Source organism: Microcebus murinus, chromosome 17 (assembly GCF_040939455.1).
Source record: "Microcebus murinus isolate Inina chromosome 17, M.murinus_Inina_mat1.0, whole genome shotgun sequence".
NCBI classification, from domain to species: Eukaryota; Metazoa; Chordata; class Mammalia; order Primates; family Cheirogaleidae; genus Microcebus; species Microcebus murinus.
Genome location: NC_134120.1, coordinates 12072764 through 12093370, shown reverse-complemented (window position 1 = coordinate 12093370; position 20607 = coordinate 12072764). Strand labels below are relative to the sequence as shown.

General features: G+C 40.4%; 1 protein-coding gene across 1 annotated transcript in view; it reads right to left on the bottom strand.

The window, feature by feature from the left end:
* Positions 1-20607, bottom strand: part of KDSR (3-ketodihydrosphingosine reductase) — a 36797-nt gene that overhangs the window by 11909 nt on the left and 4281 nt on the right. The window contains exons 2-7 of the mRNA XM_012774468.3: positions 20412-20501; positions 17869-17925; positions 13921-13986; positions 13637-13732; positions 8240-8431; positions 2520-2603 (exon numbers count right to left, since the gene is read on the bottom strand). Of these exons, the coding sequence (XP_012629922.2) occupies positions 2520-2603; positions 8240-8431; positions 13637-13732; positions 13921-13986; positions 17869-17925; positions 20412-20501 (585 nt within the window). The remainder of the gene's footprint in view (positions 1-2519; positions 2604-8239; positions 8432-13636; positions 13733-13920; positions 13987-17868; positions 17926-20411; positions 20502-20607) is intronic.

Sequence of the window (20607 nt, the reverse complement as noted above, 5' to 3'; positions counted from 1 at the left end):
AAAGTATTACTATAAAAGGGAAGAAAACAAAAACCTACAACTAAAATCGGCCACAGTGCAAGGTGGTAAGTTCTGATTGATTCCTTTCTTCCCACTTCACTTACTGGTTTGCTTTGAGAGTGACTACTGTGTCACTAAGGCAAAGAGGGTGTTTGTAACAAAGCCTGACACTTGTGTTCAGCTCAGGGTGATTGTTGGCAGTCATTTTGTGCAATGGGTATGTCCGGCCGTGGAAAGTGCTATGGAGACCCAAATCATCAGACCCCAAATCATCTCCCTGACAATGGCAGAAAATCAGAAGTTTACTAATCAGAGGCTCTTCAAGCTAGAACAGCAGCCACTACCAAGAGTAGATCTGTGACACCTTGTAGGAAACTGGTACTAAATGGTGAGCTCTCCCCCGTGACCCTGCTTGGCTCTCACAACACAGACAGCAGGTCTTACTCTCCCCAGGGCTGAAGACTACATGATTCCTCACTAGGGAAATTGTTCAAACCCTGAGGGAAGGTGGGCAGCTGCTGACATAGAGCAATCATCTAATGCTAAAGAAGTGGCTGCATTCCTCCTGATCCCCCTATGGTAAAATAAACAGTTGAGAAGCCAGAGCCTCACTCTTAAATGTGGACAACCAAGGATCACTGGACATTTGAGGAAGCCCAAGATAACAACAACAGATAAAAAGGAACTCAGAGGAAACAGAAAAAACAAGTTATAGTGGAAAACTTTAAATAAGAAAACAATAATAAAAACAAGACCAAAAGCCCAGAATAAATATCCTTAGAAATAAGAGAAAATATAAAATCCATAAAACAAGGCAAGAAGCTATAACAAAAACTTTCTAAATTATTCAGAGAAATGATATCTGGAAGAATTTTTACAGAAGTCAGCAGAGGTAAAAATTTCAACAGAAAAGTTTAAGGATAAACTTAGTAAGACTAGAAAGTAGAAGAAAAAGACCAAGAGATAGAAAATGAGAGAAAAGAAATTAGAGGATCAGCCTAGAAAGTTCAATATCTGAGTAACAGAAGCTCCAGAAACAATGAACACTTAAAATAATTGGGATGGAAAGAAATTATCAAAGAATATAATAAAAAGTCCCAGAAACAAAGTTCGTGAGTTGACAAAATAAAAGAGCTCATTTGAGTATCTAGTATATGGAATGAGATGGTTCCACACCAAAATACATTAAGTAAAGACAGAAAGGGATAAAACGTTTTCAAAAGATAAATGGGTCCTATGCAAAGGGTTGGGACTCCACATGGCATCAGATTACCAATGGAAACTCTGGAAGTTAGATATCAATAAACACCCACAAAAATCTAGGAAATATTACTTCCAAACTATAATGCTATACCGAAAAAAACAATCCATCAAAAATAAAGTGAAAACAAAGGTATTTTCACTCTAAAAAAAAAAAATGTTACCTCTGATGTGCTTTTCTCAGGAAGTTAACGGATCCACCAAACGAGTAGATAAACCAAAAAAGTGAAACATACAGGATCCACCAAAGGAAAAGGCAAGGGGAACTTGCAGAATGATGGTGAAGACAAGTCCTGAGACCACCATTAGGCAGCAGACCTAGAATTACCAGGAAGCAGGAGGACCCCAGAAGAAACGTCTTTGAGGAAAAAAGAGTGAAATTAACAGAATACCCATGTGCTCAAATGAATCAAAAGGAGATTCTCAGTCTGCCTGAATCTGGGGTTGAATTAGTTATATTAATAGATACACACAAAGCTAAGCAAATGAAAAGGCAAGAAAGGAAATGCCATTATAGAGTGGCTCAGGTATGAAGAATGTTTATAAAGTCCCATTATAAAACTTTAAACACTGAACCTGATTAACCAGTGATGGAGGGAGTACAGCAGGCGTCCTCAAACACAGGCCACCCGCCCTCTAGGGCCGCCCGCCTAGGACATTTATCCAGCCCGCTGGCTGTTTTTGCCACCGCTGCCTGTCCTGCTTAGCAGCTGACTCGCCCTGGGCCCACAGTGCGAGCTCTCCAACGGTCTGAGGGACAGTGAACTGGCCCCGTTTAAAAAGTTTGAGGACCCCTGACATAGGGAGTGGGGAACAGAAATGATTCTTAAATTTTATCTTCCACACCAGAAAGTCAATGAATAATTTCTATATCTTAAAAAAAATAGCAGTATAAACATGTTAGTTAAAATAAACAGCTACCTTTTGGGAGCAGAAATCAGGAACGGGGTAGATGAGGCTAAGGGTTGATATTGGACCTCTAAAACTGTGTGACATATGTCTCTGGTAACAATTTGAAAAAAAATTTAAATTAAACTTTAAGAAAAGGGGGTGAGGGAAGAGAGGAAGGAAAGAAGGAAGATTTGCCTGGAGAACTTCAGGAAGGTCGTCAGAAACCAGCTCGGTGCCCTGCACCTGACAGACACTTGATGGACGTTGCTGGCTGACAAAAACAAGTGTGAGCTGAAGAGTAGAAAGAAAATTAGAAAAGTGGGTTTGCGACATTAAAGATTCAAAATGGGACATGTGGGAATACTGACCTTTGTTTTGTTTTCTTCAGCTAGCCCAGGGGTGTCTGTGTCTGGCGGGTAGGCAACTGTGACGTAGACATTGTACGGCTTCACCTGCATTTCAGAAACGACACATGCACCTTCAGTGAATGGGACAAAACCTGAGGCCCTGCACTGCCAACCTGCACTGGCTGTCCTGATTCTCACACTGTGGTGAGACCAACAGGGTTGTTCCATGAGTGGAGAAGTACCACCAATTGCATCGAGAAACTCCGCTCCACAAAGATGACTCTGAAATGGAGGCAGAAAACTCATCCCTATCTCAGCTGATCCGAAAAGTACAGCAAATCACCTCCTCCTCAGTGTCCTCCACTCTGGCCACCTAAGCAGAGGCCTGGGGAGCTGTCTAACCAGGAGAGCCAGGCAGCATTTAAAAAAAAAAGGTCTGTTCACTTTCTCCCTGAACACTGCACACCATTCAAGCACTTCGCCAAAGCAGTGGGACTGGCCTGCTCCTCCCTCCTCCCCCAGACTGCAAATTTGTTTTCCCTTCAGGCTGCTTCTGTTGATATCTACAAAGTAGGCTTAAAGTCATTAAAATCCCTTCCCCTGTGGCCTTGCTGTGCTCCCCAGGCCCAGTCTAGAACTGTATCTGTCCCTAAGAAGTTTGCTTATTTGAGAATTCCCTGCACAACCACCCCTGACCATTAAGAGGTCAAGAGTCGCTTCCTTCTTCACAGAACCAACAGAGAACACCCTCCTGCTGGTTGCAACCCCTGCTGTCAGACCAGCCAACCACCTCCCTGTGAACCACCTCAGCCTACGTTTACATAAAGGAACTCTTTTGTCTTATCTAAAGTTCCATCTCACTCCTCTGATACTCGAAACTGGGAACAGCTTATTACCCTTGTTTCCCTCCCCACCATGCCTCCACACCTACTCATAAACACGCCCCCACAGAATCACAGATTCTTCTGCTGGGCATACCAGACACGCCCTTCCCAAAGACTCTGCTCAGCAACCGCCCTGCTACACACTCTTATCTTGCCCTGGTAATTAGGGCAACGGCTCATACCATCAGAATCTCTTTGCCATGATTTCTGTTTGCTACTGGCTCAGTTTTGGTCCCCATGAAAACACCCAGGGGATCTGGAAGTGGAGAGGCACTGGGTACCTGAGCTGAGAACAGACAACAACACCGCTGCCTCACGCAACAGCTTCACAGAGCACCCAGGGTCCTGTCTGATCATGGATCCCTTTGCTCCCTAGGTCCCCCTTAGTGAAGTACAGTTCCGAGGCTTGTGGCAGGAGCTGCAGGGGTCGGGGAAGCCTGCAGAAGCATATCAGCAGATCCTGGCCAGCCACCCTGGAAAGCACAGTAGCAAAAGGGAGGTGTCTTTGTTGGTTCTGTTCTAATGCAACTAGGGCGTGGGACAGCCCGTCCGCTCGGCATCACTGAGGCGTGCAGCTGCATGGCCCAGCTACACTCAGAAATAGCTCTGGACTGGGGCCAGGCAATGAGCCTGATGAGCAAGCAACTTCTCTTCCACTGTTTTTGAGAGAGTGGCTTTAAAAAAAAAAATGTTTCCCACAGCCTTGCCCTGTACTGTGCACAGACCAGAGAAAAACCCCACAAAACAGCCCATCCACGGTCATTAGCCTCTACAGAGACTGAGCCTGACTGCTCAGACGCGGTTGTTTCTGTGCTGTTCCTCAGAAGCAAGGATTGTGGTGCCTAAGCTAATGTCAAAGCACTGCTTCTCAAACTCAAGATTTTGGCTGAATTGCCAGAGGTTATACAGAGCTTTTCAGAACAGCTTTGTCGTGGGGGCAGGAGAAATCAGTCCAGCCCTGCTCTGGGCTGGTATCCTTTCTATGACCAACAAGCCGAACGACTGCCAGTCTAAGGCTGAATACCTCTGGTGGCTGGTCACTTGACCATTTATGCAGTCTTGCATTTATTCATCCAATGTATACTTACTCAATCACTACTATGTGCCAATATCATTCTTAATGAAGCATATGAATGTGAACAAACAAACATAATCCCTGCCTTCATGGAGATTCTAGTCTCCTGAAACTCTTGCTCAAATAATTTGCTAAAAGCCGAATACACCAATCTATATTTACACCTTTCTTCAATCTACCGATCTCATAACCCTATAAAAAAAGGAAATGAGGGTAGCTTGGCTTCACTTGCTCATGGTAAGACAGTGAGACACTCCCTGAGACACTACTTTTTCTAAGAATAGATAAGCCAGGTCTTCACTAGCTGACCTAGCCACTGCTTCTCCTTGTGCCTGTCGCCTGGCTGCTCTCTGTCCCCCCGCTGTGCCCCACTCCCACCCTGCTATCACCACTTTCTCCCTTCTGCCTGGCCTCAACCTTAAACAGAAAGACAACAGACCACTGGCTCAAGAATGAATTTATTATCAAAATAATCCACCTAGAATGTGTAGTTCCTCGTTCCATCAGAACAAAGACAGGTGGCTGGGAGAAGATTATAGCTGTTTACACAAACTCCAGAATTTAAGCTTTAGCTTACTTTCCTATTATAGCAGGTAGAGACAAAGGCAGGGGAGGGGCATGATAGGGGTAAGATACGCAAAAAGGAGACAGCTACTTTTTTTTGTTTTTTTGGCTTGATCTCTGTTAACATGTCTTTAGCTATTACCCACCTCAGAAGTCTGCTTTCCAAAAAGATAACCTTTTAAAATCTTTAAAAAATATATTCGCTCCTAAAAGACTGAGTAAGAAAAAAGACAAAAAAAAAAAATGCCAACAAAGCGAGACTCTGTCTCAAAAAAAAAAAAAAAAAAAAAAAAAATGCCAACAAAGTATCCTTTCAAAATTACTCATTGTACCTACAACAATACTGGCAGGGCCCTGCCTTAGTTTGGGGGCGATGAGAGGGAGACAGGAAGACCCCAAAGTTAATTGAACTAAAAAAGATCATCAAAAGCACTTAGACTTTGAGCAATTATATAAGATTTCATTTATAGAAAACACAACCACCTTGATCAAATTATCCAGGTTTCTAAAAAACACTACCATAAATTCGTAGGGAAACAATTTATTTGATGCAAGCCTTACTACGAATGAAATAGATTTTGATGACTAAATTTATTTTCCCCTAAAACTATTTTTCATGGTATAGATTAATTTTAATTTTTGTTCAAGTGAGAACTTTTTTTTTTTTTGAGACAGAGCCTCACTCTGTCACCAGGCTAGAGTGCAGTGGCTTGATCATAGCTAAGTGAGGACATTTTTAATGCAGTCCAAATATGGACAGAAGTCAAGCCAACTTGAAAGTCCAGGCCAGCTCTCTGCAGCGTGGGAATTGCACGTGTCACAGGGAGGCTGAGGGGACTCTCTCTATACTAGCAATTCACTTTCTTTGTCCTCTTCTTTATTAGCATCTCCGCTCTACCTGAAGTGAAACCAGGCGACCCAGATTTGGGTTTTGCTCTAAATTAGTGAATCTGGACACAACTCTGCAAAAAGCCCTAATGTGCAAATTTTTCATCTCCAAAACACACCTTCACTTACATGGAGTCTGAGACCGAAGTAAAAGGCTGAGGCAACTAACTGGATGAATTAAGCAAGCTCTGACCTGCATCACCTGCTGCAAAAGAGATGTGCAGTCAAGAGCTTGGGCCTTGTTTTTATTAGTCATTAAGCAACTATGTGCCTTTGAGAAACTCACTGAATTTATAGAAAACTCAGTTTTCTCATTTAAAAGGTGGCATGACAACATCTACCTCACATAGTTCACAAAACTGTGATAAATCTGGATGTGGTGGCTCACGCCTGTAAACCCAGACTTGGGAGGCCGAGGTGCAAGGACTGTTTGAGGCCAGGAGTTTGAGATCAGCCTGGGCAACATAGTGAGACCTCTCTCAAAAAACAAACAAACAAAAAAAACCCCCAAAACTGTGATAAAAATAAAATGGTTATTCACAAAGGTACTTTTTCAAAATAAAGAATGCAAAAAAAAAAAAAAAATCAGAATTCTTGTTTGAAAGTTCATAGCCATGTGTGCCCTATTGGCTAAGCATATTGTAATGGTCTATTATTCATTAAGAGTATTAAACCAGTTGTTAACGATGGAATCTGTGGCTGGTTCCTTTGGTATGATAATGGCCCAGTCTATCAGTCCCCAAGTAGCGCATCAGGACTCAGCCGCTGATCCAACTCATCTGTACTGCAGTACTCACCTATTATCTAGGCAGTGTGGCACTCCATCATACACCATAAAGGTCCCTTCTGAGGATCTTCTAAATAAGGCTGGCAATCTATGGCCTATATGCCTAATCTGGCCCTCTGCCTGTTTTTATAAATAAAGTTTTATTGGAACACAGCCACACCTATTCATTTATATATTATCTACTATGGCTGCTTTCCTACTACCACAGCAAACTTGAGTAGTTGTGATAGACACCATTTAGCCTTCAAAGCCTAAAATATTTACAATCTGGTCCTTCACTTTTACCAACCCATGATCTAAGTCATTAACCAGGTTTCCCAAAAGCCCCCTCTTAGTACAAGAGGGCCAAACAACGAATTCTCTTCTAGGTTTTGAACATCATGATGTAATGTTATATTTCAGCATACAGTAGTCCCCCTTTATCTGCGGTTTCTCTTTCTGTGGTTTCAGCTACCTGCAGTCAACCAAGGTCCAAAAATAGGTGATTATAGTAGAATAAGATATTTTGAGAGAAAGAGACCACATCCACATAACTTTTATTATAGTCTACTGTTATAATTGTTCTGTTTTATTATTAGTTATGTTGTTAATCTCTTACTGTGTCTAATTTATAAATTAAACTTTATCATAGGTATGTATATATAGCAAAAAACATAGTATATATAGGGTTTGGTACTATCTGCAGTTTCAGGCATCCACTATGGGTCTTGGAACTGTGTATAGCAATAACAAAGAACTTTACCTTGCCTTTTTCTGTATGTGATATAGATATATATGTGATGCTCTCTAAGCATCCCCATGTGACAATGATTAAGAAGTCTACTTCATGCAGCTCAGGTATAAGGTTCTATACATCATGACAAACACTTACTTTGGTACTAATCCTAACTATGCCCTTCTTCCACAAAATGTTCTATTAACTGTGAAAATAAAAAGCATCTACTTTCCTCAACATTTCCTGAGGATATGAAAATATAAGTAGTAAGAGAGCCAAATGATTTTTTTATTCCAACCCTCTCATCTGACAGATGAGAAAACTGAAAGCAAGTTAAATGACTTGTCTACAAGCTAAGAATTTAGACAGTAGCTGATTCAAGCTCTTCCCTTATTTTATTATTCAGTCACAAGAACAGATCTTTTGGTTGAAGAAAAATCTCCATAGAATAAAATATCTGGTTAACTTTACCCATGCTCATATAGTACTGGACCAATACAATATGAAGATATTACTGGTACTCTGTGTGTATCAAATTAAACGGGCAAAAACCCTATAACCATTTTGCATCTGTCATAACTATAATTCATAGCTATAATTTCACGCAATGAAAATCATAACTATATTTCACGCAATAAATCATAACTATAATTTCACGCAATGAAAAAATGTTAACTGCAAAACTCAGGTTGGAGTCAATTCTCTTTCACTAATGTCAAATCTACAAATCTCGAATTTAATACAGTAATATGTAAAGAAGCTCCAAAACTAAAGAGGAATGTATATGGCTGAGCTGGGAGGAATAAATACAGAAACGAATATGTTTACCTCCATCTGCAAAGCTTCAGCCAATCCCCGTAAGGCAAACTTGGATGAAGAGTAGGCCGTGAAGCCGAATAGTCCCAGCTGTCCCGCCTGGGAAGACACAAACACGATCCTGCCCACCCGGCGCTCCTTCATGGTGGTGATCACTGCTCGGCTGGGGTACACGCTGCCCAGGTAATTGATGCTCATTAATCTCTGCAGAGAACAAAGAGGCTGCATGAGGAGTAAATGAGGTTAAAAGCCTCAAGGCTGCACTCACCTCGAATTTAGTCTGCTTTCCAGATTTAAGTTCTTCAGTGAAAGCTCAACGGACCTGGGGTTTTGTTTTTTTTAAGAGATGGGGTCTTACTCTCTTGCCCAGGCTATAGTACAGCTGATCATAGCTCACTACAGCCTTGAACTCCTTGGATCAAGAGATCCTCTCACCTCAGCTTTCTGAGTTGCTGGGATTACAGGTGTGAGCCAACCTGCTCTGCTTAGATTTGTTGAAAGAATGAATAAGTGATGCTGCAAATGGGATGTGACATGAAGCCTACCACTGAAGCCTCAGGACCTACCATGTAAAGCCTATTTCAATCTAATCTTGCATTCTCATAATAACAGCAGTTATGTCTTTGCTGAAAACCGGTCAATATTAGTTTTCTCCTTATAAAAAGTATACAGCATGTTGCAGGTAATACTTCTTGAAAGATAATTTTAGGAAAGAGCTTCCAAATATTTCTAGCCCTTAGTTCTAAGCTAAAAAAGACCACAAAGAGAATAGGACAGTGGTTAACAGTACTGAGTTTGGTTTCAAGCCTTGGCTCTACCATTTATTGGCTATTTGATGATGAGTAAGAGAGTCAGACACTCCACCCATTTTCTGAGCTGAAAACAAGGTTAATATTGGTAGTAACTCACAGGGTGTTTACAAGGATTCAAGGAGAAAACACAAGTTAAGCATTAGCACAACCCCTGGCTCAAATAAGAACTCACAAAACACTGGCTCTTATATTATGTGAATAAGAGCTCATATAGAGACTAATAATAAATTTTTTCCTCATCCTGAGAGCTCTTAAATATCTTAAATCTTAACTTGAAAATCTAAGAATACTTGCATTAAAACGTTTCTCTATTACTTGCATTAAAATGTTTCAAATATTCAAATATTTTTAACAATATTAGATCATCATGTAACACTAAACACTTCAACTGGGGGTTTGAAGTCAATCATGATATATTAACTTAAGAGAATATTAGGTAACTTTTTGAAATGATGACCAGAAACACTGAGAGAGATGGGGAAATAACTATGCTCTAAGTTGAGAAAAAGCAGAAGGCAGACTGTGACTGTAACTATTTTAAACATTTAATAAAAGTACACAAGCTCAGGTGCAAAACCAATGAAATACAGAAAATCGTGATTGTGTTAGGATGTTGGGATTCTCTTTTTTTTACTCAACATGTGTTTTAATACCATTATATTATGTTGATAATAAAAATGTTCTTAAAAAGTATTTGAAAAAATATGGTACACTAAATCCATGTATTTATATTGGCACCCTTTAGGGAATCCATTAAAATCTTAACAAAGAAATTTTTTTTAAGGCAAGATCCCATAAGAACAATGAATATAGAAATAAAAATAAAAGCAATGGGCTAGGCACAGTGGCTCATGCCTATAATCCTAGCACTTTGGGAGGCCAAGGCAGGTGGATTGAAGTTAGGCGTTCAGGCAGGACCAGCCTGGGCAACATAGCAAGACCCCATCTCTACAAAAAATAGAAAAGCTAGCCAGGTGTGGTGGCATGTACCTGTAGTCCCCAGCAACTCGGAGGCTGAGGCAGGAGGATCACTTGAGCCCAGGAGTTTGAGGTTGCAGTGAGCTACGATGATGCCACTGCTCTCATGCTCAGACCACAAAGTGAGACCCTGCCTCAACCAGTCAATCAATCAATAATAATTAATAAAATAACAGCAGCAATAACCTTTAGGAAGCTGAAGAACAGAATGACAAGTGATAACTAACTTAGGCAACCACAGGAAAATGAAAGCTAAGTGGGAGAAACTGAGAAACAGGATTGTATCAGAGAGCCCAACAGGCTCAAGCCACACCAAGTATCTCTGGTATGGAGGGTAGGGGGGTGGACACAGGGCTGAAAGTCCATACTACGAATCTGTTTAAAAAGCAGTCAGCTAGAAACAGCCCAAATGTCCATCAACAAACAAAATGTCAGCAAGATAAACAAAATGTGGTATATCCACACAATGGAATATTATCACCCTGTAAAAAGGAATGAAGCACTGATACATTCTACAATGTGGATGAACCTCAAAACATTACGCTAAGTGAAAGAAGCCAGACACGAAAGGGCATATATCATATGATTCCATTTATATAAAATATCTGGAGAGACAGAATACAGCTTGGTGGTTGTTGGGGCCCAGGGGCCAGGGGCGGGAGCGAGGAATGGGGAATAATTGCTTAGTAGGTACAGAGTTTCCCTTTGGGGCGATGAAAATGTTTTGGAACTAGATAGAGGAGAAGGTCTCATAACACTGTGAATCTGAAAAATGCCTCTGAACTGTTCACTTTAAAATGGTTAATTTTATATGAATTTCACCTCAATTTAAAGAAATCGACGTGTGACAACGACAAAAAGAAAAAAGCAGTCAGATTCTAGATGCCTTTTTCCTCCCCATAGAGGAGATCTGTGCCCCTCTTCTGGCCTGGAGGACACTGGAGATTTAGTTTCTGGAGAGAGTAAGTCTAGATTAAGTGAGAGGTTTAAGTGAAAGTCTGTCTACACACTGAACACTGAGAGGCCAGCTGTCTTCCCCAGCTCCACCATGGACGGGCCTGTTCTTCCTAGGTAGGAGAAGGAAGACTCTTCTCCCGGCTTCTAACCAACCCAGCAGACAAAGTCTACAGATACTGACACTGAAACTTCCCCCGGAGATAAGGCCCAGACAATAACCCTTCAGAAAGCTACCAGACTTCCCAGCGAAGCCTCTAACACGAGACTGAGACACTGGCCTCTTAGGTCTAATGAACACACAAAGCACAGACAGTGAAAGGACAAAAGAAAACTTAAAAATAATTCTATTGCTTATCTGCTTGCCCATCATGGCCTGCCCTACCTTACGTAGACCACGACTTTATTTCCTCGCTCACCAAGCCACCCCCAGAACAACACTGGCACACTAGCCACTCTGCCGAATATCTGTGGATTGAGTGAATAAAAGGGGAAGGAGATTAATGTTTACTAAACAGCTGACATGGGCAGACATTACGCTACTTAATCCTCACAGCTCTGTGAGCTCTATATCCATTTTACAGAGATGGAAGCTGAGGCTGGAAAAAAAGCTGACGCCAGAAGAAAACAGAATGCTTTGCTAGTACATGGTCAGACTTAGAACCATTGGGGTTAAGATTTGAAACTGGTTTAACCTGATGCCAAAGCCTACCTTTTTTTTCTGATTGTACCCTGCTGCTGGGAAATAGCACAACAAATAGTCCATGTGGGTGGGCACAGGTGTGGAAAGATGATGGTGGTCATAGAAAAGAAATAAATTGTGATTTTTTTTAAAAAAGAAAGAAAGAAAGAAGGAAATAGCAGTGTGAATGGAGACTAAAGGTTAAGAGTAAAGTTAGTTTTTTACAAAGAAAATTGTGCATGTTTTTATATTTCAACATGCTTCATGTTATAGTCTCTCTCTCTCTATTTCTATGTCTTCCCTCATCTCACCTGCTTCACATTTCTCCTTGCCATTGATACCTACACACATTCACCTGTTATTAAAACCTCAGTTTCTTCTCTTCCTGTTCACAATCACACACCTCCACAAAACCTCTCAATTATCCTGCGCTTCCATCAGACAATCCCCACTCCTGCTGCCCCCAACAGACACACCCCACTTCCTGAGGTCCTGACATTACAGCTGTGCATTTATTTATCACAATCATGCACCTCCATATTCCTCAGTCCACTGTATCCCCGTTTAGTCAAATGACTCTGCCGATTCTCCTTCCTATCATCTTGCACACGTATGCACATACACACCCTCTCACACACTTGCGTGCACACACGCACAGACCCTCACACACACATTCACACACCTATTCCTCTTTTTCTTGCTACCTTCCAAGTCTTCTGCTTGATCACTTCATGTCTATAACTACTATAAAAACCATTTTCTCTAATTGATCCTTTATATAGATAGTGGCATAATCTTGGAAATCTGCCTTCCGCTCCTTACAGATGAAGGCACACAGGCCTAGACAGCACTCTTTTATGCCTACTTGATAAAGGAGTCTTATGATGCTTGAGTTCCATCACTCTGCCTGTGTCTACCTCTTGACTCTCCTGACTTAAGTAAACCACAGGGTTAAGGGTGCTTTCCCCAGCCTACCAGAAGCAACAAAGAGGTCTGTGCTACTGGTTCAGTGTCTCTTTTCCTCCAAAGTGGAATGTAATTTAACTTTACAAGGTCAAGCATTCAAAACCCATTATTACCTGGGAGGCCGAGGCGGGGAGATCACTCAAGGTCAGGAGTTTGAAACCAGCCTGAGCAAGAGCGAGTTCCCATCTCTACTAAAAATAGAAAGAAATTAATTGGCCAACTACAAATACATAGAAAAAATTAGCCAGGCATAGTGGCGCATGCCTGTAGTCTCAGCTACTCGGGAGGCTGAGGCAGTAGGATTGCTTGAGCCCAGGAGTTTGAGGTTGCTGTGAGCTAAGTTGACGCCATGGCATGCTAGCCTGGGCAACAGAGTAAGACTCTGACTCAAAAAAAGAAAAAAAAAAACAAAAACATTATTACAATGAAGACTCAAGAGAACATTAGGAAAAAGATGGCTGATGTGCTGCCAACTAAAAAATGTTGTGCACTTAAAAATATTTCAAATCTAATGTCCATTTTTTGATGCTAAAATAAATTACTAAGAAAGGTTCCCTGGAAAATCTGTTTAAAAATAGAAACATCAATAGATGCGTTATTTTTTAACCTTTATTTGAGAAGTCTAGCAAGTCTGTCCTCCAAATGTTTTGGTTTCTCCTTGCTAATAATGTGAACTTGACCTGAACATCTAACATCTCTTGGATTATCGAGTGCTCTCTTGAAAATATGACCTCGGTGAAGTTGAAGTTGAAGTTGGTGTTGAAGTTATCTGTGTCAGGTTAGAGGTTTCAACCCCATTTCACAGCTGAGAGAACCAAGGCTGAGAAACTCGTCTAAATTCTTAAGGTTAGATGGTCATGGCACTGTGACCAAAACCTTGTTCAGCCTTCTTCTGGTCCTCTCAAACTTCCATGAACATCCGAATGCATTCAATGGTTTCAGTCTTAAAGCCTTTACCCATGGCTTATTCTACTTTTAGTACATGGGCCACCCTAGTGAGCGAACATTTTTACTTACTTCAAAAGTACTAACTTCAAGATCTTCAAATTTTCCTGACAGTGACATTCCTGCACAGTTTACAAGCATGTCCACTGGACCCAGTTTCTCCTGCGCCTAGAAAAAAGTATTAGAGCAGGCATTATGAAAGAGAAGAGAAAAACCACAGCAGCAAATCAATGCTAATAAATAACATCTAAACTATTAAACCTATAGGGAAGATTTACCAATTCCAAGTCACACAGCAAATGGTAAGAACCAATCAAAAGTCAAGCGCATTCATTCCAATTAGCCCAACCTCTTACTTGTTTTATGACATTTTCCACTTGGTTATAGTCTTGACATACATCAACTGATATACAAAGCACCACCTGTTAAAAAAAGAAAAAAAAAATGATCAAAAATGCAGACGTCAAAACTATTTTTAAAAGATGTTTTTAGGCCGGGCGCGGTGGCTCACGCCTGTAATCCTAGCACTCTAGGAGGCTGAGGCGGGCGGATTGCTTGAGGTCAGGAGTCCGAAACCAGCCTGAGCAAGAGCAAGACCCCATCTCTACTATAAACAGAAAGAAATTAATTGGCCAACTAATATATATAGAAAAAATGAGCTGGGCATGGTGGTGGATGCCTGTAGTCCCAGCTACTTTGGAGGCTGAGGCAGCAGAATTGCTTGAGTCCAGGAGTTTGAGGTTGCTGTGAGCTAGGCTGATGCCACGGCACTCACTCTAGCCTGGGCAACAAAGCGAGACTTTGTCTCAAAAAAAAAAAAAAGATGTTTTTAAAATTAAAGGCAATTCTCCTCAATAAAGGCCAATTTTGAATGTACAAATTGTAGTGTTTGAAATCTGCTGACAATGCAATTAGTAGAGTCTAATTTTCTTAGCAGTTTTTGGAGTTAAGCAAACTCCAAAGAATGGTTTAAGAAATGTAAAAATGCTCCTCTTGAAATGCCACTAATCTATAATGACAAAAGGGAGATTGGGGGCCATGCAGCCAGGAGTGGAAGATGGAAAGAACTTCAAAAGGGCATGGGCAGACTTTGGGGAATGATGAAAATGCTCTGTGTCCCATTGCAGTGGTGTTTCATCTGTCAAAAGCCATCCAGCTATATGCTTCAGATGGGTATGGTTTATTATACATAAATTATATCTCAATGAAACTTTTAAAAGGAATAACAACAAACCTAATAAGTTTTTAAAGATACTCCCCTTGAAGCAGTACTGGCTATGACTACCTTGTTGAGATTCAATATCAGTAGGTAGAACAAAGTGTTGAGCAAACACCTATTTCAGAAGTCACCTCAGCTTGGGCCCATGCTGAAGACTGAGTCAGTGATAAGCCAAGTAGACCGAGGGACATTATCTGACGAGGAAGGCTGAGGGTCAGTCTTGGCCTGTCAGACCTGAGTTGGGTGCAGAGTGGCATCTGAGGTTTGCTTGAGACCCCTGACTCTGGAGCTGATCAGGCCATTCACAAAATTATCTGGATAAGAGACACCAAACAGACCCCAGAGGGTAACCCAGGACAAACCCAGCCATGCTCAGGGGGCCGTAGCAGAGTGATGGTGGGGAAGAGCACAGCCTGTTCTTATCACAGACAATGATTCCATTTAGACTTTGAAAAGAAAAAAAAGAAAGGGAAGGAGGTAAAAAGGGAGGAAGCACAGACTCGGGTGCATACTTTGATAGAAATTTATGAAAAAGACATCAAGAGCCCTTTTGATTTTCCTTTTCGAGTAGTGTTTTCAGATCCAGAGTTTAGATCTCCGACAGAGGAACGTTCTAAGTTCCAAAGGAGGTCATCGCAAGAAGCAGAATGGGGTTCTCAATTTCTCAGCCTTTCCATTAATTCTTCCTTTTTCAGACTGGCTGCCACACTAACACAGAGAGAGAACACATGTGTATAGGCGGCACATCCACACAGAAACAATGTGCACATACAATGCTGGCTCTTCACTTTCTAGTCCAGCAGAACCTGAGAAGGGTGCAGTGGCCTCCACTGTAAATAAGGCCATCAGTAGCTAACGATGTCCAAGATTCTCTCCTGCTCTGAGAAACTATGCCGAAGGGCTGAATAAAAAGGGACCCATTGCCTTAAGGGCAGGAAGTTTTATTTAATGCAAGAAGGAGCTCCCATCCAAATGATGTAAATTTATAAGAAAAGTAAATGCCGCGATCACAAACATAACCTGAAGTATTCCAGTCTAGAGGGGTTGCCCTTGGCTGAAAGTGGATTCTATCCCGACATCCTCACACAGAAAACATTTTTAAAGGCAGTGGGAATCATATGATTACTTTTAAAATATGCCTTTTCATACAGTATTAGATCAGTTACTGTAAATAAAATCTATACCACAGACAAATAAAATTAAAAAAAAAAAGTTAAGGCACAAAAAAAATAAAACAGCTCACATAAGCTTGGTAGGACAAAGGATCAAGCTCACTTTTGCCCCCCAGGCCTGATAACCTCCCTTCCTTGATATGAAAGAAAAGAGTTTTCTACCTGCCCTAACATGTTTTAATAGATAAAGAGAGGGAGAGATGGTGATGGCAGCAGGCAAGATTGGCCTTGGCCATGAGCATTCAGGATCCGTGTGGTTTTACACCACACTCCTTTTTCTATCAGAAGTTACAGGAGTATGGAAAGAATGGAGGCTGGGGTTGCTGTTCTTCCAATGCTTGTGGGTTTTGGAGAAGAGGCTACAGGCAGAGGCCATAGTCATAGAGAAAAACTCCCACATACACATGAGATAGGGACGAGGAGTTTTACCCGTGGCATAGATTGCAATAGCAAAAACAAACAAAAAAGAACAGGAACAGCTCAGCAACAAGGGACTGATTTAAATAAACTCTGGTTTATTTAACTCTGCTGCAGTAGTTTAAAAAATGAGGCAGATTTATTTAATTGTCATGGAAAGATCTCTAACCTATTCTGGAGAGGGGAAAAGGCAATTAAAACCACAATGAAATACTATCTAAAACTCATCAAAAAGGCAAAAATCAAAGTCTGCCAATACCAAGTGTTGACAAGGATGTGGTGCAACAGGAACTGAAATCCAAATGGTGGGACCGTGACCACCTTGGTGAGACTGAAGACTCACATCATACTACTACTCAGCAGTTCCATTTCTAGGTATGCACCATTCCTGTACATGTATACAAAGAGACACAGTGAAAACTCTTCTGAAAGCAAAAAACAATAACAAACAAACAAAAAAGGAAACAACTTTTGGAAACAACCTAAATATCCACCAATAGTGGAACTGATGAACAAAAGGTAATCTGTACATACAATACTAGACAGCAGTTAAAAAAAATGAACTCCTAGTTTATGTGGCAACATAGATGAATTTTTAAAATAATATCAAGTAAAGAAATAAAGTTGCACAAGAAAGCATGAAGTAGTTTGTTAATCAGCCTGAGTAAGAGAAGACCTCATCTCTACAAAACATAGAAAAATTAGCCTGTAGTGGTGCATGCCTACAGTCCCAGCCACTGGGGAGGCTGAGGCAGGAGGATGCTTGAGCCTAGCAGTTTGAGGGTGCAGCGAGCTATGATGATGTCACTGTACACTGGGCAAGACAGCAAGACTCTATCTCAAAATAAGTAAATAAATAAGAATGATACCATAAAGTTCAAAACACAACTGAACAACAGATAATTCAGGGTCACATGCATATATAATAAAATGGTAAAGAAAACCAAAGGAAGGAACAACACAAAAATCAGGGTGGGGGTACCTCTAGGAACAAGACAAGGGAGATTGAGGCTGCCTTGGAGCATATAGGGGGCTTCAGAGACTCTGATAAATTCTATTCCTTAGGCTGGGTGATAGGTGTGTGGTGATTAATTTGTTATTATGTTTTATACTGAAATGTATATTATAGATGCCATTTTATTCATCAAAAAATTCCATAATCCAAAAGGCTTTTAAATACCCCTTTCCTCTTAAGCATTTGTATAAAGTTCATTTAAATAAATGATTCAAATGAAATCATTTTCTAGTAAAACATTCTGTTATTTGACCATTTGTGGATGTGTGTTGAGTCAATCCTTTTTTGGGGGGGGGTATAACTTGAGTTCCTAGACAATTCAAACAATTTTACATTTTTAAAAAAGAGTGTAATATGTGTTAATTTTAATTAAGAAAAGCATATATGCTTTCAGTTAACTATTCACAGTTGAAGGTAATCCTTTTCTCCTTTATAGAAGTGTGCTGATGTCAGAGAATGCATACTAAAGACAGAGACTTACCTGTTTATCATTAATAGAGTGCTTTTCAATTTCCTTCTTTGCCTGCAGCAGCTTGTCCTGAAAGCAACATGGAACAATTAGTTCTAGTGATTGTCTATACCTATGTCTGTTTGTTGAAAATGAAAGAAAAAGCAATTATTTGTCTAAGTGTTTGTTTAAGTATTATTTGTTAAATTCTAGAAAATACACAAAAGAGTATCTACACTGCAAAGGTGGACTGGGCCACAGTCTAGGAGAGAAAAACTGTAAAGTATATTCAGATATGACTAAGTGATAACAGGGTTTTAAATTCACTGCAGAGAAAGATAATAGAAAAATAAAATTAACAGTATTAACTACTGATAGTTATGGTACAGTTCTCATAAATGGTTTCATCTGACATTATTAAGTTGTGAACCAAAACAAGAGCAAACATATTAATGTGCAATGCTTTCAAATTTAAAGGTATGTATGATCCTATGTCAAGAGTGCTTTCGTAAGATATTTTCCAAAATTTCCCTGCTCTATTATAAAAGCAAATATAGTAAAAATCACTTTCTAGCTGAAACGGGTAAACCTCTACCTGGCTACTTTATAAAATACTCTGAAGACAAGCAAAGCACCCAAGTAACTGAGTAATTCTTGTAAGGTCTCAATTTTGTTTGTTTTACTTACTTTCAAGGAAACAGATATTGAATTATAGTATCTTAATTTGCTACAAAAGTAAGTTAAATAACAGTATGATATCAAGAAGAAAAAAGAGGAGGAAAATTCTTCCAAAGGACATACAAGGTTTCTAAACCTGAACATGTCTATAATACAATAACATTGTTCTATTACTAAAGATACATAAAACTTGACTTTGCTGAGACTGGAATAAAAAAGCAGCAGTTCCCAACCTTTTGGGCATCACGGACTGGTTTCACAGAAGACAATTTTTCCATGGACTGGGGATGGTGGGCGAGATGGTTTCAGGATGATTCAAGTGCATTACCATTATTTTGTAGTCAAACCTCTCTGCTAATGATAAATCTCCCCAGCACTAGCATCACCACCTCAGCTCCACCTCAGATCGTCAGGCATTAGATTCTCATAAGGAGCACACAACATAGATCCCTCACATGTGCAGTTTACAGTAGGGTTTGTGCTCCTAGGAGAATCTGATGCCACTGCTGATCTGACAGGAGGTGGAGCTTATGCAGTAATGCAAGCGATGGGGAGCGCCTGTAAATACAGAAGAAGCTTTGCTTGCTCACCTGCCGCTCACCTCTTGTTGGGCAGCCCGGTTCCTAACACTGGCATGGCAGTGAAAAAGTAAAATTAGATTTAAAAAAAAGAAAAGAAAGAATGTCTTGATGCCAGAGGCTCTTCAGCTCATTCCTTTCTAACACTGCAAGGACCCTCTAAGAGATCCTGAGCACTTAAAACACTTGGCTGCTCTGCCTCCATTTTTCTTTATCTTGAGTCAAATAATGGCATTGTTTAAAACTCACAAAATGCCATTTTATTAAATTTGTGTCTTCACTCACATAAGATGGCTTCAATGCCAAAGCAAATTCACTGTTTGAGAAGTAAAGCTATAAATAAAAGACAGGTAGTTAATTCTGCCTTTCTTAGTTTTTAAAAGAAATTGTGGATGACCAGGCCTAATTCTGTGTCATTATTTAAACACTTTCCCCCAAAGGCCCTCCCTGACCTGCCATTCCCACTGGGCTCTGTTCCACTATCCATGCCCTACTTGAGCAGTTACCATACTATTACCATCCTTTGGTGTAGATGAATCCCAAATCCCCACGCAACGATGCCATTCTGGCATTCTCACACTCTTCATCATTCCTCCCTTCATTTCTTCATTCAGCAAATATGTTTGAGCATATGCTATGTGCCAGACACAGAATAAGCAGCAGTGGACAGGGCAGCTATGGACACTATCCCCTGGCTCCCATATGGGGAGCAAGAGGACTTTGAGACAGTTCGTGTGCACATAGTATCACTGCTTTGCACTCCAAAAACAACTTTGGTAAGAATAACAAATTATGACATAAAGAAAAACAGATCTTGCATCAACTTGACTTAGAAAAACATGTTATGCTAAACTTCTAGGGAAGAATGAGACTCCTCTGTGGTGTCCAGATTTCACGAGCGATATCTATCATGTCATAAGTAAATTATACAGAGAAACACCTACACACCTTCAGGTCTCAGCTCCAGAATCACTGCTTCTAACACCTCTGGCCTGACAGAGGGCCCTGCCTGGCTTCCGATGGCCAGATGTGCTACCTAACTATTCCTTGGCCTCTTCTAACTCAAGATCTGCGGTATCTATGATGATGTTGCCTAATATGTTAATGGCATAAATAAACTTCTGTTGAGCTGACCTGACTTCAGTTGAGAAGTATTTGGCCTACATATGAGAAAGAACCAGTAGTTCAGGAATCATATCTCAAATTAAGGAAGCCAAGCATTTTCCAGTACAGATGTGAATGCTAAGAAGTTCAGCAAGCCTCTTTAACTAATGTAAAGTTGAATAAGTAAGTTAGTAATAACAAACCTAGAAGACTTACCTCATTTCGAGCAACCAGAGTAATAAATGCTCCTTGTTTATAGCACTCGATAGCAATGCACTTCCCAATGCCACTGGAACCTCCTGTAACCTAAAAACAAAAATCATAAAATCTTCTTAGCACTTGAAATTTCCCCTCTGTAGGAAGATTTTTAAAAATCTTAATTTAAAAGTAACTATGATATGCTCTAAAAATG